This window comes from Eriocheir sinensis, unplaced genomic scaffold (genome assembly GCF_024679095.1).
Source record: "Eriocheir sinensis breed Jianghai 21 unplaced genomic scaffold, ASM2467909v1 Scaffold384, whole genome shotgun sequence".
Lineage (NCBI taxonomy): Eukaryota > Metazoa > Arthropoda > Malacostraca > Decapoda > Varunidae > Eriocheir > Eriocheir sinensis.
The window spans coordinates 157501-176789 of NW_026111703.1; the positions used below are offsets into that span (position 1 = coordinate 157501).

General features: G+C 42.0%; 1 protein-coding gene across 18 annotated transcripts in view; it reads right to left on the bottom strand.

Annotated features, from left to right (window-relative positions):
* The window catches only part of LOC126992009 (uncharacterized), a 110315-nt gene that overhangs the window by 17618 nt on the left and 73408 nt on the right, over positions 1–19289 (bottom strand). For 11 of the 18 annotated variants that reach the window (XR_007746041.1, XR_007746045.1, XR_007746037.1 and 8 more), the window contains 3 exons: positions 15594–15710; positions 11783–11837; positions 8191–8307 (listed from right to left, as the gene is read on the bottom strand). The exons of 2 other annotated variants lie outside the window; for them this stretch is intronic. Coding sequence is in view for 2 of the 16 variants with exons in the window: in XM_050850681.1 (XP_050706638.1) it covers positions 8230–8307 (78 nt within the window). In the remaining 14 variants the exon portion in view is untranslated. Of the gene's footprint in view, positions 1–8190; positions 8308–11782; positions 11838–15593; positions 15711–17788; positions 18092–19289 lie in introns of those variants that run through there. 5 more of the 18 variants (XR_007746040.1, XR_007746046.1, XR_007746033.1 and 2 more) reach the window with 3 other exon arrangements.

Genomic DNA, 19289 nt, shown 5'->3' on the forward strand with positions numbered 1-19289 from the left:
AAACTATATTTAGCATTAGTTAGACCTCATCTTGACTATGCGGTTCAGTTCTGGTCACCCTACTATAGAATGGATATCAAAATGTTAGAATCGGTGCAGAGGAGGATGACTAAGATGATTCAGGGGTTGAGAAACTTGCCATACGAGGAAAGACTCAAACAGTTAAACTTGCATTCTCTAGAAAGGCGAAGGGTGCGTGGAGACATGATCGAGGTTTATAAATGGATGAAGGGCTTTAATAAGGGAGACATTCATAAGGTTTTGTTGGTAAGAGAACCGGGTAGGACACGAAGTAACGGGTTTAAACTGGATAAATTCAGATTCAACAGGGACATAGGCAAAAATTGGTGGATGAGTGGAATAGGCTTAGCAGTCATGTGGTGAGTGCCAATACAATTGTCACATTAAAAAATAGACTAGATAAATTCATGGACAGCGATATTAGGTGGGGTTAGATACGCGGGAGCTTAGGGTCAAAGGAGCTGCCTCGTACAGGCCTACCGACCTCTTGCAGACTCCTGCGTTCTTATGTTCTTATGTTCTACCTAATATTGCTGTCCATGACGCATCAACAAAGTGATGGTGGTGAGTGTGAGGACGTGTTTTTGTTGTGTCAGTGACTTAAAAATGTAATGTAGCAATTCTTTCTTTAGAAAACTTTAACTTAACCCGGTGGTGGCAGGGATCATGTTTCTTAATGGTCCCTCCAAGCAAGAAAAATGACAAAAAATCACCCCTCACACAAACCATTTCATATTATATATCAAAGCATTTGTGATCAGTTTATGTGTGTTACTTTCCTCTCTGTCAAAGGCTGTAAAACTAGGCAAAAAGTAAGCAGAAAAATATATATCTACCCTTGCAGGTGAAAATATAGCCTGTTAGCTTTTGAGACCAAACCATGTAGTGAGCCTCCTCCTCCCTCCCTGCTGGCTAGGCTTCCTTTTAATATGTATTTCCACACATGATGCGGCCAATATTAGGAGTCTTTTTCACACCAATATTTACTGTATAATGATGACTTGACTCCTGCATTAGCACCGGTGAGTGAGTTAGGGGCTTAAGGAACTTTGATGCCAGGATTGGAGGTGACTTATTCCTGGGTTTAAACTTATACAAAATCAGGTTAGCAACATGTCTGTGGTAAGTCCCTTGTACAATAAGAAATATCACTTTCCTCTCTGTCAAGGGCTGAATAAATAAATCAAATTAATCTAACTATATTATAAAGCAAAACCAATCTTGCATGCATAATATGTATCCAGTGCATAGTAAGCACTTTGGCAAACATATATCATTTTTTTTTTTTTTTTTTTTACATTGCAGCCTATTGCGCCGGTAGGCTTCTTCCCGGTGGATCCTGATGGTCGGTCCAAGGCTTCTTTCCGGTAGGTCCTGATGGTCGGCCCAGCCCGTTCTGGCGCAGGCAAGTGTTTATAGTGGCGCCATCTTGCATTGGCTCATGCTGCCCTCCCGGAGCTCATCTTTGATCCTAGAATCTAGAGTCCGGGTTGATAGGTGGTCTTCTGGACAGCATGTGGGTAGTTTTAAGCCACTCGGCGGCGGCTGAAAAATCCCAGCTTGGTGGCACCGGGCGGGGATTGAACTCGCGTCCTCCTGAACACGAGGCCGTTACTTTGACGACTCAGCCACCGCCTCCCCAGTAAATGCACCCTATGCTTAACACGGTAGCTGCGGGGATCATGTTTCTTACCCGGTAGCAGCGACAGGCCAAATTTGCGGCTTTACCGTGTAGCAGCAACGGGACAAATTTGTGGCTTTACCGTGTAGCAGCAACGGGCCAAATTTGTGGCTTTACCGTGTAGCAACAACGGGACAAATTTGTGGCTTTACCGTGTAGCAGCAACGGGCCAAATGATAATTATGCTGAGTTTATGGCTGAAAGCTTGTTATATTCAATAGCGACATTTGAAATTTGACGAGCGTGGCGATCTCGGATACGGCGCAGGGCACTGTTTTGGCCCGGCCGTAGTGAATTACTTTATGTGCACCATGTAATTCTGCATGTTTTCATATATAATACATGATGATTATGTTGAGTTTATGGCTGAAACCTTGTTATATTCAATAGCGACATTTGAAATTTAGCGCGAATGGCGATCTCGGATACGGTGCGGGGTGTTGTTTTGGCCCGGCCGCAGTGAGTTTCTTTATGTGTACCATTTAATTCTGCATGTTTTCATATATAATACATGATGATTATGCTGAGTTTATGGCTGAAAGCTTGTTATATTCAATAGCGACATTTGAAATTTGGCGCGTGGCGATCTCGGATACGGCGCAGGGCGCTGTTTTGGCCCGGCCGGAGTGAGTTTCTTTATGTGCACCATTTAATTCTGCATGTTTTCATATATAATACATGATGATTATGTTGAGTTTATGGCTGAAAGCTTGTTATATTCAATAGCGACATTTGAAATTTAGCGCGGCGATCTCGGACACAGCAGAGGCGCTGTTTTGGCCCGGCCGTAGTGAGTTTCTTTATGTGCACCATGTAATTCTGCATGTTTTCATATATAATACATGATGATTATGTTGAGTTTATGGCTGAAAGCTTGTTATATTCAATAGCGACATTTGAAATTTGGCACACGCGGCGATCTCGGATACGGTGCGAGGTGTTCTTTTGGCCTGGCCGTAGTGAGTTTCTTTATGTGCACCATTTAATTCTGCATGTTTTCATATATAAAAATGATGATTATGCTGAGTTTATGGCTGAAAGCTTGTTATATTCAATAGCGACATTTGAAATTTGGCGAGCGTGGCGATCTCGGATACGGCGCAGGGCACTGTTTTGGCCCGGCCGTAGTGAATTTCTTTGTGCACCATGTAATTCTGCATGTTTTCATATATAATACATGATGATTATGTTGAGTTTATGGCTGAAACCTTGTTATATTCAATAGCGACATTTGAAATTTAGCGAATGGCGATCTAGGATAAGGTGCGTTGTGTTGTTTTGGCCCGGCCGTAGTGAGTTTCTTTATGTGTACCATTTAATTCTGCATGTTTTCATATATAATACATGATGATTATGCTGAGTTTATGGCTGAAAGCTTGTTATATTCAATAGCAACATTTGAAATTTGGCGCGCGAGGCGATCTCGGATACGGCGCAGGGCGCTGTTTTGGCCCGGCCGTAGTGAGTTTCTTTATGTGCACCATTTAATTCTGCATGTTTTCATATATAATACATGATGATTATGTTGAGTTTATGGCTGAAAGCTTGTTATATTCAATAGCGACATTTGAAATTTAGAGCGCGCGGCGATCTCGGACACAGCAGAAGGCGCTGTTTTGGCCCGGCCGTAGTGAGTTTCTTTATGTGCACCATTTAATTCTGCATGTTTTCATATATAATACATGATGATTATGTTGAGTTTATGGCTGAAAGCTTGTTATATTCAATAGCGACATTTGAAATTTAGCGCATGGCGATCTCGGAAACAGCAGAGGGCGCGGGTTTGGCCCGGCCGTAGTGAGTTTCTTTATGTGCACCATGTAATTCTGCATGTTTTCATATATAATACATGATGATTATGTTGAGTTTATGGCTGAAAGCTTGTTATATTCGATAGCGACATTTGAAATTTGGCACACGCGGCGATCTCGGATACGGTGCGAGGTGTTGTTTTGGCCTGGCCGTAGTGAGTTTCTTTATGTGCACCATTTAATTCTGCATGTTTTCATATATGAAAATGATGATTATGCTGAGTTTATGGCTGAAAGCTTGTTATATTCAATAGCGACATTTGAAATTTAGCGCCATGGCGATCTCGGACACAGCAGAGGGCGCTGTTTTGGCCCGGCCGTAGTGAGTTTCTTTATGTGCACCATGTAATTCTGCATGTTTTCATATATAATACATGATGATTATGTTGAGTTTATGGCTGAAAGCTTGTTATATTCGATAGCGACATTTAAATTTGGCACACGCGGCGATCTCGGATACGGTGCGAGGTGTTGTTTTGGCCTGGCCGTAGTGAGTTTCTTTATGTGCACCATTTAATTCTGCATGTTTTCATATATAAAAATGATGATTATGCTGAGTTTATGGCTGAAAGCTTGTTATATTCAATAGCGACATTTGAAATTTGGCGCGCGTGGCGATCTCGGATACGGCGCAGGGCACTGTTTTGGCCCGGCCGTAGTGAATTTCTTTATGTGCACCATGTAATTCTGCATGTTTTCATATATAATACATGATGATTATGTTGAGTTTATGGCTGAAACCTTGTTATATTCAATAGCGACATTTGAAATTTAGCGAATGGCGATCTCGGATACGGTGCTTGGTGTTGTTTTGGCCCGGCCGTAGTGAGTTTCTTTATGTGTACCATTTAATTCTGCATGTTTTCATATATAATACATGATGATTATGCTGAGTTTATGGCTGAAAGCTTGTTATATTCAATAGCAACATTTGAAATTTGGCGCGTGGCGATCTCGGATACGGCGCAGGGCGCTGTTGTGGCCCGGCCGTAGTGAGTTTCTTTATGTGCACCATTTAATTCTGCATGTTTTCATATATAATACATGATGATTATGTTGAGTTTATGGCTGAAAGCTTGTTATATTCAATAGCGACATTTGAAATTTATGCTGGCGATCTCGGACACAGCAGAGGGCGCTGTTTTGGCCCGGCCGTAGTGAGTTTCTTTATGTGCACCATGTAATTCTGCATGTTTTCATATATAATACATGATGATTATGTTGAGTTTATGGCTGAAACCTTGTTATATTCAATAGCGACATTTGAAATTTTGCACACTCTGCGATCTCGGATACGGTGCGTTGAGTTGTTTTGGCCGGGCCGTAGTGAGTTTCTTTATGTGAACCATTTAATTCTGCATGTTTTCATATATAAAAATGATAATTATGCTGAGTTTATGGCTGAAAGCTTGTTATATTCAATAGCGACATTTGAAAATTGTCTAGCGTGGCAATCTCGGATACTGCTCAGGGCACTGTTTTGGCCCGGCCGTAGTGAATTACTTTATGTGCACCATGTAATTCTGCATGTTTTCATATATAATACATGATGATTATGTTGAGTTTATGGCTGAAACCTTGTTATATTCAATAGCGACATTTGAAATTTTGCGCGAATGGCGATCTCGGATACGGTGCGGGGCGTTGTTTTGGCCCGGCCGCAGTGAGTTTCTTTATGTGTACCATTTAATTCTGCATGTTTTCATATACAATACATGATGATTATGCTGAGTTTATGGCTGAAAGCTTGTTATATTCAATAGCGACATTTGAAATTTGGCGCGTGGCGATCTCGGATACGGCGCAGGGCGCTGTTTTGGCCGGCCGTAGTGAGTTTCTTTATGTGCACCATTTAATTCTGCATGTTTTCATATATAATACATGATGATTATGTTGAGTTTATGGCTGAAAGCTTGTTATATTCAATAGCGACATTTGAAATTTTGCGCTAGCGGCGATCTCGGACACAGCAGAAGGCGCTGTTTTGGCCCGGCCGTAGTGAGTTTCTTTATGTGCACCATGTAATTCTGCATGTTTTCATATATAATACATGATGATTATGTTGAGTTTATGGCTGAAAGCTTGTTATATTCAATAGCGACATTTGAAATTTGGCACACGCGGCGATCTCGGATACGGTGCGAGGTGTTCTTTTGGCCTGGCCGTAGTGAGTTTCTTTATGTGCACCATTTAATTCTGCATGTTTTCATATATAAAAATGATGATTATGCTGAGTTTATGGCTGAAAGCTTGTTATATTCAATAGCGACATTTGAAATTTGGCGCGCGTGGCGATCTCGGATACGGCGCAGGGCACTGTTTTGGCCCGGCCGTAGTGAATTTCTTTATGTGCACCATGTAATTCTGCATGTTTTCATATATAATACATGATGATTATGTTGAGTTTATGGCTGAAACCTTGTTATATTCAATAGCGACATTTGAAATTTAGCGCGAATGGCGATCTCGGATACGGTGCGGGGTGTTGTTTTGGCTCGGCCATAGTGAGTTTCTTTATGTGTACCATTTAATTCTGCATGTTTTCATATAAAATACATGATGATTATGCTGAGTTTATGGCTGAAAGCTTGTTATATTCAATAGCGACATTTGAAATTTGGCACGCGCGGCGATCTCGGATACGGCGCAGGGCGCTGTTTTGGCCCGGCCGTAGTGAGTTTCTTTATGTGCACCATTTAATTCTGCATGTTTTCATATATAATACATGATGATTATGTTGAGTTTATGGCTGAAAGCTTGTCATATTCAATAGCGACATTTGAAATTTAGCGCGCGTGGCGATCTCGGATACAGTGCGGGTAGTTGTTTTGGCCTGGCCGTAGTGAGTTTCTTTATGTGTACCATTTAATTCTGCATGTTTTCATATATAATACATGATGATTATGTTGAGTTTATGGCTGAAAGCTTGTCATATTCAATAGCGACATTTGAAATTTAGCGCGCGTGGCGATCTCGGATACGGCGCAGGGTGTTGTTAAGGTTTTTCATTATCAGTTATCGGTTATCGGGAATAAGGTTTTCTGTTATCGTGCCCTGCTATGGCGGAGACGCTGTCTTTCTCCTCAGTCTGAAGCTAGCCAGCACTGTGAGTGGAACGTTTCTCTGGAATACACACACTGCATTTTGACCCCTACTATGGCACCCAAGCATCCTTCCACCTCGTCCAGTGACATAAGAACATAGGAGTCTGCACGAAGCAGCTCCTCTGAACCTTGGCTCCCGTGTATCTAACCCTACCTAATATCGCTGTCCATGACGCATCAACAAAGTGATGGTGGTGAGTGTTTTTGTTGTGTCAGTGACTTACAAATGTAATGTAGCAATTCTTTCTTTAGAAAACTTTAACTTAACCCGGTGGTGGGAGGATCATGTTTTTTGGTTCAATGGTCCCTCCAAGCAAGAAAAATGAGAAAAATCACCCTCACACAAACCATTTCATATTATATATCAAAGCATTTGTGATCAGTTTGTGTGTTACTTTCCTCTCTGTCAAAGGCTGTAAAATAAGGCAAAAGTAAGCAGAAAATATATATCTACCCTTGCAGGTGAAAATATAGCCTGTTAGCTTTTGAGACCAAACCATGTAGTGAGCCTCCTCCTCCCTCCCTGCTGGCTAGGCTTCCTTTTAATATGTATTTCCACACATGATGCGGCCAATATTAGGAGTCTTTTTCACACCAATATTTACTGTATAATGATGACTTTACTCCAGCATTAGCACAGGTGAGTGAGTTAGGGGCTTAAGGAACTTTGATGCCAGGATTGGAGGTGACTTATTCCTGGGTTTAAACTTATACAAAATCAGGTTGGCGACATGTCTGTGGTAAGTCCCTTGTACAATAAGAAATATTACTTTCCTCTCTGTCAAGGGCTGAATAAATAAATCAAATTAATCTAACTATATTATAAAGCAAAACCAATTTTGCATGCATAATATGTATCCAGTGTGTAGTAAGCACTTTGGCAAACATATATCATGCATCCTATGCTTAACACGGTAGCTGCGGGGATCATGTTTCTTACCCGGTAGCAGCGACGGGCCAAATTTGTGGCTTTACCGTGTAGCAGCAACGGGCCAAATTTGTGGCTTTACCGTGTAGCAGCAATGGAACAAATTTGTGGCTTTACCGTGTAGCAGCGACAGGCCAAATTTGTGGCTTTACCGTGTAGCAGCAATGGAACAAATTTGTGGCTTTACCGTGTAGCAGCAATGGGACAAATTTGTGGCTTTACCGTGTAGCAGCGACAGGCCAAATTTGTGGCTTTACCGTGTAGCAGCAACGGGCCAAATTTGTGGCTTTACCGTGTAGCAGCAACGGGCCAAATTTGTGCCATGATTTAAACCCCCCAAAATAGATGATGTGTAAACTGATCACAAATGCTTTGATATGTATTATGAAATGGTTTGTGTGAGGGGTGATTTTTTCTCATTTTTCTCGCTTGGGGGACCATTAAGAAACATGATCCCCACTGCTACAATTACTGGGTTAAAAGGCCTTTCCCTCTAAGCAAGGGGATGTACTGAACATTTTACAACACACTGGGTTACTAAGTGAGCTGCTGAACATTTTACAGCTCAATATAACGGGTTCACCCTTTGGGGGCTTCTGGCGGGGGTAATGAAGGCAGGGCAGGAAGTGAGTAGAGAAAGCTTACCTATTTCTCCAAGCTGCTGAAAAGCTTGTTGGTGAAGAATTACTTGTCGGTGAAGAGACTGTTGTTGAGGTGAGGAGTGCCCTGTGTTATGGCACCTCCCAGCACTGCTACACCAACCTGCAAATATGTGTCCACTCTCAAAGTCTTGTACCGGGAAAGACGGCATGGGATAATATATTATGAAATCTCTCTCTCTATCAAGGGCTGTATAATTAAGATAATTAATTGATACTCTCTCTCATATTTGTTTTTTTACATACTTTTCTTCCTCTACCCTCCCTCTCTCTCTCTCTCTCTCTCCCCTCATAACTCTATACATACAGCCAGGCCTATACTTTGAGGCAGTGCCAACCACTGCACCACGAAGCCACCCCCCCAAAAAAACTATATGGAACTCAATATTCCATTAATTTCATAAAATATGTCCTTTCTGTTGAATATTGATATCTGAAACAGTTGGCAACATTAGCACAAGAGAACTCACTAAACTCAGTACATGTATTTTCCACCAGTTGGTCAGTCACAGTCAGTGCCTCGGCAGTTTGCTTTTGTGAGATTACCAGCTCAGTGGCATCTACGTGTATGCTTGTTAAGTCCTGTTGCTTTTGCTTTACCAGAGACATACAAAGTGAGATTCAAAGGGTTAACCTGAAAAAGGGTTTTCCTGCAGCTGATCAGCTGGCAGACCAAAGCTTACTAACCTATCTTTTTAAAATTCCCTCAGTGTTGGAGGAAAGGCAAGAGCAGGACTTTAGCAAGTACAATAACTTTATATCGAGAGTTCAAAACTTTAAATAGTGAGTTCAAGGATTAATTCATATCAATTGTCAAAGCCTACTTATAAATTTATAATAATGTAGGATTCTTCTTGTTGTTTTGTGGTATATACCTTGAAGAGAATAAATGAATCATTGCAAATGAATACGTTGTTTTCCTTTACCATCTTTGGAGCACACCATTTAACTCATGGAATACTTTTTACTAAAAAAATCAATAAAAAAAAATCATGATTTTGTTTGGTAATAACAATCATGATTTTTAGTAAAGAAATCAAAGATTTAATCATCTGATTAAATCAATTTGATTTAATCATTGCCAACCCTGCTTAGGCGATTATTTCTTTAGTGACAAATTTTGCTATTATCCAGAAAGCTACATATTCAAGGCACTGTACAGGGGATCCTCAGCTATGATGCCCTCCACCTATGACTATTTCAAGGTTATGACACAACCCACAAATTATTAAGTTTGGAAAGTTTGGTTTTGTGGGCAGCACAACATCTGTGGTCATATGCCGGAGAGAGACAGGAGGGGGAAGGAATTATAGAAGGGAACAGACCCCAGGAGACGGGACACAACCCCTGATTAATACCTGGTACACTGCTGGGTGGACAGGGGCTATGTAGGGTATCGGAAAAGCCGCCCAAATTTTTCCACTCCGCCTGGGAATCGAACCTGGCTCTCTCGGTTGTGACCCGAGTGTGCTAACCACTGCACCACAAAGCCCCCCTGCAAATATGTGTCCACTGTCAAAGTCTTGTATTGGGAAAGACAGCACTGGATAAGATATTCTATAGTCTCTCTCTATCAAGGACTGTAAATTAACCCTTTGGTTGCTAAATACTTGCAGTGAGGACTAGCGTAACTTGCCGCTGGTGCTAAACCCTCCCTGCGAGTTCCAGGGCCCAAATTTACAATTAATCTTAATCTTTAACTTAAAAGTTCCACTGAATCTCAAGTTTAACTTATAGCTGAGCTTAAATGAAAAAATAAGTTCAACTTCACTCAGCAGCTGATCCAGTTTGAAAATTTGTCCTGGCAAAAGATGTATTTTTTAAATTGCAGAATTGCGACACTTCAGTGATTGAATATGTAGTAATACTACTTTATCAATGTTATATGATGATATACTTCAGAAATATGGGCATAATAAGGTAGTATTTATAAAATAAAGGTTACGTTTATCATCCGCGCAAGGTGATATTCTTTTTTTTTTCTCTTGAATGTAAACACGGACACGCGTTCCTGTTCGTCTTCCTCATTCCTGCATCACCCGCCCTCTGACGAGGTAATCATGGAAAATATTGCCGCTTTCACTTCTCCCAAGAGGAAAAGGGGAGTGAATTGGAGAGACTGCCACACTCTACACATAGTAAAGGGAAGGGAGTCAACAGATACCGTCTGCAAGGGTAGCCACTGTCCCCTAATAGATGACATGAATCCGGTGGTATACGATGATCCTCAAACATGCGTTTGAGGCCACCCTCACGCCAAATACGAGCATCATGAGTGGACCCAGGCCAATTAGCTACAACATTAAGAATATTATATTTGGCATCAAACACTAATTGTGTGTTTATGCTATGGAAATTCTTCCTGTTGACATAGTCTGCTTCATATTCCCTGGGGGTATCCTGACATGCGTGCAATCTATTACACCAACAATGCCAGGGAAGTTTGCAACTTGCACAAATTCTTGTTGTTTCTCTCGGATTTCAGGGACGGTGCGAGGAAATCGAATGAATTGGACAAGTATGGCTGGCTGTGTAAGTGCCTTGAGGGTATCGGTGATCGCTTTGCTTACTGACGACTGTGATGGACCAAGATCATCACTGTTACACATCTGCATTTTCCCCGTTGCTAAGTAACGCAGTGTAATAATTACTTTCATGTATGGTGTCAATGCAAAACTCCTTGAAGTAGGGCTTTGCAGGGCCCCTCTCACCAAATCCGTTACGAACAGTACTCCTGCACGGTCCAGTCTGTAGCGTTTCAATAGTTCTGCGTCACTCAAAGTATTCAGAACGTCTCTTCGCTCTTGAAAAGTCTTCTCTAGGCGCTGACGGGCTTGTTGACGTTCGGCCATCTTGGCGACTGAAGTTCGACTTAGGCTCCTTAAGACGGGTTTGGGCCCGCCTAAAATATCTCGTCAGCTAAGATCAACTTATGAGGGATAAGATGAAGAATAAAGTTAAACTCGCCCTAAAGTCAAACTTAGCGGTTAAAGATTTATTGTAAATTCGGGCCCAGTAGAGGGTAGCGGGACGCCTAGCGGGTCAGAGGCAAGAACAACACGTTATCTAATAGGAGTGGCCATACAGGACGCAGGTAGCGGGTTCCCTCCAAGCTTACCTGCTACCCGCGTCCTGTATGGCCACTCCTATTAGATAACATGTGTTTGTTCTTGCCCCTGACCTGATAGGCGTCCTGCTACCCTCTAATGTCAAATGTGTGTTTTTTAGCTTCATAGCACAGAGGAAGGGTCACACCACCACCAGCCTCATAAAACTACCCCTGGAAATGCCCTAAACTCCTACAAAAAACATGTCAAATGTGTGTTTTTAGCTTCATAGCACAGAGGAAGGGTCACACCACCACCAGCCTCATAAAACTACCCTGAAATGCCCCAAACCTCAACAAAAGACTTAAATATTACATGTGAGTTTGGGTGTTGCAATGCATTATCATAATCTAACCATCTCTTCTGTCTCTCCTTTCTTTATTCAGTGGTCTAAGAGCCAAGAGGGAAGGAAGGAAGGAAGGAAGGAAGGAAGAAGTTTGCAATGGAAAGAGAATTGATTTGAACACTCACCAAGTCCTTATCCTCCTCCTCCTCTTCTTCCTCTTCATCTTCTCTTCTTCTTCCTCTGTAAACAGGGTAAGGAAATAAGTCAGCTGTAAAATACTTGGGATTTTTGAGATAATAAATTATTTTCAAGGTAAAAATATATAGAGATAGAGATTGATAGAGAGAGAGAGAGAGAGAGAGAGAGAGAGAGAGAGAGAGAGAGAGAGAGAGAGAGAGAGAGCTTTAATTCTGGTGCCATACTTGCTCACTTTTTCTTTCATCTTAAAAAATAATCTCTTTACTTTCTCAGCTTTAGAAATTTTCTCAATAACTGTGAAAGCATAACTCTCTCTCACTATCTCTCTCTCTCTCTCTCAAACACAAAATATATGCTGCATAATGTGATGACAAATGAGATGATGTGTATATATATAATATATATATATATATATATATATATATATATATATATATATATATATATATATATATATATATATATATATATATCATGAAATGGTTTGTGGGAGTGATGATTTTTTCTCATATTTCACACTTAGAGGGAAGGAAGGGCCTGTAATAAGGGGGATATTCATAGGGTTTTGTTGGTAAGAGAACCGGGAAGGACACGTAGTAATGGGTTTAACCCCTTCAACACGAGTATACTGTGTCCTTGTGTGCCCTGCACCATATCCCAGGACGCCAGATACTGGCTTGCTTAGCCAATATACATGTTTTCCATATAATACATGATGATTATGCTGAGTTTATGGCTGAAAGCTTGTTATATTCAAAATCGACATTTGAAATTTCGATCTCGGAAACGGTGCAGGGGTTATTTTGCAATTAAGTGAGTTTCTTTATGTGCACCATGTAATTCTGCATGTTTTCATATATAATACATGATGATTATGTTGAGTTTATGGCTGAAAGCTTGTTATATTCAATAGCGACATTTGAAATTTGGCACACGCGGCGATCTCGGATACGGTGCGGGGTGTTGTTTTGGCCCGGCCGTAGTGAGTTTCTTTATGTGTACCATTTAATTCTGCATGTTTTCATATATAATACATGATGATTATGCTGAGTTTATGGCTGAAAGCTTGTTATATTCAATAGCGACATTTGAAATTTGGAGAGTGGCGATCTCGGATACGGCGCAGGGCACTGTTTTGGCCTGGCCGTAGTGAATTTCTTTATGTGCACCATGTAATTCTGCATGTTTTCATATATAATACATGATGATTATGTTGAGTTTATGGCTGAAAGCTTGTTATATTCAATAGCGACATTTGAAATTTGGCCCTCGCGGCGATCTCGGATACGGTGCGGGGTGTTGTTTTGGCCCGGCCGTAGTGAGTTTCTTTATGTGTACCATTTAATTCTGCATGTTTTCATATATAATACATGATGATTATGCTGAGTTTATGGCTGAAAGCTTGTTATATTCAATAGCGACATTTGAAATTGAAATTTAGCGCGTGGCGATCTCAGATACGGCACAGGCGCTGTTTTGGCCCGGCCGTAGTGAGTTTCTTTATGTGCACCATTTAATTCTGCATGTTTTCATATAATACATGATGATTATGTTGAGTTTATGGCTGAAAGCTTGTTATATTCAATAGCGACATTTGAAATTTAGCGCGCGCGGAGATCTCGGACACAGCAGAGGGCGCTGTTTTGGCCCGGCCGTAGTGAGTTTCTTTATGTGAACCATGTAATTCTGCATGTTGTCATATATAATACATGATGATTATGTTGAGTTTATGGCTGAAAGCTTGTTATATTCAATAGCGACATTTGAAATTTAGCTGCTGGCGATCTCGGACACAGCAGAGGGCGCTGTTTTGGCCTGGCCGTAGTGAGTTTCTTTATGTGCACCATGTAATTCTGCATGTTTTCATATATAATACATGATGATTATGTTGAGTTTATGGCTGAAACCTTGTTATATTCAATAGCGACATTTGAAATTTAGCGCGCGTGGCGATCTCGGATACGGTGCCGGGTGTTGTTTTGGCCTGGCCGTAGTGAGTTTCTTTATGTGCACCATTTAATTCTGCATGTTTTCATATATAATAATGATGATTATGCTGAGTTTATGGCTGAAAGCTTGTTATATTCAATAGCGACATTTGAAATTTGGCGAGCGTGGCGATCTCGGATACGGCGCAGGGTGTTGTTAAGGTTTTTCATTATCAGTTATCGGTTATCGGGAATAAGGTTTTCTGTTATCGTGCCCTGCTATGGCGGAGACGCTGTCTTTCTCCTCAGTCTGAAGCTAGCCAGCACTGTGAGTGGAACGTTTCTCTGGAATACACACACTGCATTTTGACCCCTACTATGGCACCCAAGCATCCTTCCACCTCGTCCAGTGACATAAGAACATAGGAGTCTGCACGAAGCAGCTCCTCTGAACCTTGGCTCCCGTGTATCTAACCCTACCTAATATCGCTGTCCATGACGCATCAACAAAGTGATGGTGGTGAGTGTTTTTGTTGTGTCAGTGACTTACAAATGTAATGTAGCAATTCTTTCTTTAGAAAACTTTAACTTAACCCGGTGGTGGCAGGGATCATGTTTCTTAATGGTCCCTCCAAGCAAGAAAAATGAGAAAAAATCACCCCTCACACAAACCATTTCATATTATATATCAAAGCATTTGTGATCAGTTTGTGTGTGTTACTTTCCTCTCTGTCAAAGGCTGTAAAATAAGGCAAAAAGTAAGCAGAAAAATATATATCTACCCTTGCAGGTGAAAATATAGCCTGTTAGCTTTTGAGACCAAACCATGTAGTGAGCCTCCTCCTCCCTCCCTGCTGGCTAGGCTTCCTTTTAATATGTATTTCCACACATGATGCGGCCAATATTAGGAGTCTTTTTCACACCAATATTTACTGTATAATGATGACTTGACTCCTGCATTAGCACCGGTGAGTGAGTTAGGGGCTTAAGGAACTTTGATGCCAGGATTGGAGGTGACTTATTCCTGGGTTTAAACTTATACAAAATCAGGTTAGCAACATGTCTGTGGTAAGTCCCTTGTACAATAAGAAATATTACTTTCCTCTCTGTCAAGGGCTGAATAAATAAATCAAATTAATCTAACTATATTATAAAGCAAAACCAATCTTGCATGCATAATATGTATCCAGTGTGTAGTAAGCACTTTGGCAAACATAATCATGCACCCTATGCTTAACACGGTAGCTGCGGGGATCATGTTTCTTACCCGGTAGCAGAGACGGGCCAAATTTGTGGCTTTACCGTGTAGCAGCAATGGGACAAATTTGTGGCTTTACCGTGTAGCAGCGACGGGCCAAATTTGTGGCTTTACCGTGTAGCAGCAATGGAACAAATTTGTGGCTTTACCGTGTAGCAGCAATGGGACAAATTTGTGGCTTTACCGTGTAGCAGCGACAGGCCAAATTTGTGGCTTTACCGTGTAGCAGCAACGGGCCAAATTTGTGGCTTTACCGTGTAGCAGCAACGGGCCAAATTTGTGCCATGATTTAAACCCCCCAAAATAGATGATGTGTAAACTGATCACAAATGCTTTGATATGTATTATGAAATGGTTTGTGTGAGGGATGATTTTTTTCTCATTTTTCTCGCTTGGGGGGACCATTAAGAAACATGATTCCTGCTGCTACCACCACCACTGGGTTAAAAGGCCTTTCCCTCTAAGCAAGGGGAGGTAGTGAACATTTTACAACACACTGGGTTACTAAGTGAGCTGCTGAACATTTTACAGCTCAATATAACGGGTTCACCCTTTGGGGGCTTCTGGCGGGGGTAATGAAGGCAGGGCAGGAAGTGAGTAGAGAAAGCTTACCTATTTCTCCAGGCTGCTGAAAAGCTTGTTGGCGAAGAATTACTTGTCGGTGAAGAGACTGTTGTTGAGGTGAGGAGTGCCCTGTGTTATGGCACCTCCCGGCACTGCTACACCAACCTGCAAATATGTGTCCACTCTCAAAGTCTTGTACCGGGAAAGACGGCATGGGATAATATATTATAAAATCTCTCTCTCTATCAAGGGCTGTATAATATAAGATAATTAATTGATACTCTCTCTCTCATATTTGTTTTTTTACATAAAGAAAACATTTGACAAGGCTTTCAAGGGAGTTTAGGGGCATTTCCAAGGATAGTTTTAAGACACTGGAGGTGGTAGTATGACCATAGGTCTGTGCCGTGAAGCCAAAAAACACATATCTGACACACTTTTTCTAGGAATTTAGTGCATTTCCAGGGGTAGTTTTAAGAGCCTGGTGGCGGTGTGACCCTTCCTCTGTGCCATTAAGGAACAGTGACCCCTGCAAACACACAAAAACTATCTATTTATAACTATCTATCACCCTTTATCTATCTATCCTTCTATCCACTGGTTCCCAAACTGGGGACCATATAGCACAATGAAGGGCGCCGTAGGTTAAGGTTAGTTCAAGACTTAAACTAACCTTGAACTATGGGCTCCTTCAGTCTGCTTTATGGGCCCCAGTTTGGGAATGGCAAAGACATGGATTTTAAAGGAAATTACATAGATTTTAGAGGAAATTACATGGATTATAGTGCAAGCAACTGAAGTACAGGCCCACAAGATTATATGAGATGAAGTCCATGCATGTGAGGGCCCCAGACATTGTGTGTGTGTGTGTGTGCAGGCTGCCTTCATGGTACCATTTTAGCACATTGAAATAAGGTACCATCTCTCCATCTCCTTCAATGTGTCATTACATGTTTTTCCCAAGGCCACAGAGAAGGTTTTCATGGGCAGATCATAGCCATGGATGGAGGTTTTGCAAGTACTCTACTGGTATATTTTCCCACACACTAAATGCAAACAAACACCAACTTGGATATTTTGTAAGCTCATCCCGGCGCTAATTCAGCGATATTTCTTTGCTTCCTGCATGTTTATCTAACAAACACTAGTACTATGGTATTCTTGTATACCAATACTGCACTAACATAACTACAGTAGAGCCCCACTTAGCGCGAGATCAATTAGCGTGAACCGCATAACTGATGACTGCGTATTTTGAGTAATTATCAAACCCAAAAGTCAGACCCACGTGTGCACCAAATAACTTTTTTTCATATTGGTTACTTTATTCAATTAGCGCAAATTTAGTTAGCGCGACCGCGTTCATCCACCTAATTCTCACGCTAAATGGGGCTCTACTGTACTAACATAGCTCATAGTAGTATTCCCACTTTTAATTAACATCTTGTACAGCAGTGTTTCTCCCTGTGAACTGTTTCCCTGCACATGAATGCCTCGGCTGTGACGGGTCTTCATCAACAGTGCTGCCAGTGAGTGGCCTCACCTGAACACGAGTCATCGCTCCACACAGCAGGTGACCTGACGAGCCTGCCCTGACAAGCACCTGACAGCTGACCACCACCTTAACAATGAGGGAAATGACACTTGAGCGGCTTGACAGTTCAGGGCCAAGGCCGCCTCCACCCCCATTCCTATTCAAATACACTGGAATACCATATTTGGGTGTGTTTGTATTGGTATAACTATTGATAGAAATCAAAGCATTCTCATTGTGATAGGAATACAAGGGAAAAGTATTTGTATTGTGCAAATAATTATCTGAGGAACACTTCAAAATCTATCATCTGTAATAGCAGGCGTTACAAGTCCACACAGCCTCCCGGGGGACTTGTTAGCACTGTGTTGAGTACAGGGTTATGAGCTCTTGTACATCTTTAGAACACTGCTGCTGTTATGCCAAGAAGGTGTATTCATTCATATCAAAACAGCCTTCTTGTTAGCACTGTGTTGAGTACAGGGTTATGAGCTACACTACCTTGTACATCTTTACAACACTGCTGTTATGCCAAGAAGGTGTATTCATTCATATCAAAACAGTATTTCTATTCACTGTAATTTGAAGTACTGTATTGGTATTGTAATCCACAACACTTGTATTCCCTCCCTGATCTTAGATAACTTTACAACACTGCTAAACCCAATTATGACAAGAAGGTATTTGTATTCATATTAAAACAACTTCATATGTATTCAATGTAATTTGAAGTAATTGTATCCCCTCCCTCCCTGGTCAGGGGGAGTCGCTTGGGGGGGGGGGTTTGAGCCCACGGCACATCTTCCCGGCCCCACACAGCGTGGTAGCGTGAGGATTCGAACCCGCGTCGTCCATCACGCGGCGAATGTGGGTCCAGTACGCTATCACTTCGGCCTATTATTATTTTGTCATGTTGTTGTTGCCTGATGAGTGATATACCACCTTTACTGAGTCAGGTTCATCTGCTAGAGTTTAATGTGACCCTGCTGACAGTTTCACAAGACTTCTGCACCTGGAACAGGAAAACCACCCATGAAAAGCTCTGTTAGTAGTATTACACCGCACTGCTATGTAAAACCTTCACTTTTTGGGGGCACTGCGGAGGACATTTCTCGGTATGGCGGACATGGGATTCAATTGGTGGACGGTGTACCCCACTCTGACTGGGTTCATTTCAGTGGCCACATGCAATGACTGAACACGGGCGGTGGTCTGCCCACACCAAGGCTGTCTCAGGCTGGCTGGGTCATGGGCGCGTAACATTGACCGTAAAGTGTCGGCAAATACGACACCTTGTGGTCACTTACGCCTGTGTCTGACGCGTCTTGGATTTTTTTCCTTGAGTAACCAATCTTGAATGTGGGAAAGAAATGGCGGACATTGCCAACAACTGACTGACGCACAAGATAGTCCTACATTCATTTTCTCTCCCTCTTTCCTTCCTTCCTTCCCTCCCTCCCTCCTTAAGTCCTTTCCTCCCTTCCTTCATTCAATCCTTTCCTTTTCTTCCTCTTCCCTCCTTCTTTCCTTCAATCCTCCTTCCTTCCCTCCCTCCCTCCTTTAGTCCTTGCCTCCCTTCCTTCATTCCATCCTTTCCTCCATTCCTTCCTTTCCTTTTCTCTCCTCTTCCTCCTTCTTTCCTTCAATCCTCCTTCCTTCCCTCCTCCCTCCTTAAGTCCTTGCCTCCCTTCCTTCATTCCATCCTTTCCTCCCTCATTCCTCTCCCTCCCTTCCCTCTTTCCTTCCTTCCTTCCCTTCCCCTCCTACATACATACATACATACATAGTGAAGGAAGGCAGGAAGGTGACCTCTCTCCCCTGACCTCTCCTTGACCTTTTAATTGCTATTTCTGTGTTTAGTAAAAAAAAATTGATCCCATGTTTGTGTTCTTACAAACTGATACATTCTTACTGAGCTTCCTTCCTTCCTCCCTCCCTTCCTTCCTTCCTTTATTACTGTTCTTTCTGTTATTCACTTGTTCTTTTCTCTCTCTGTTCCTTCCTTCTCTCCTTCCCTTTCCTTCCTATCTTTTTCCTTCCTTCCTTCCCTCCTTCATTCCTTCTTTCTCTCCCTCCTTCCTTCCATTCTTTCCCTTCCTTCCTTCATCCCTCCCTCCCTCCTTCCTTCCTCCCTTCTTTCCCTTCCCATTGCTCCTTCCTTCCTTCCTTCCTTCCTTCCCTCCCTCCCTCCTTCCTTCCTTCCTCAGAAC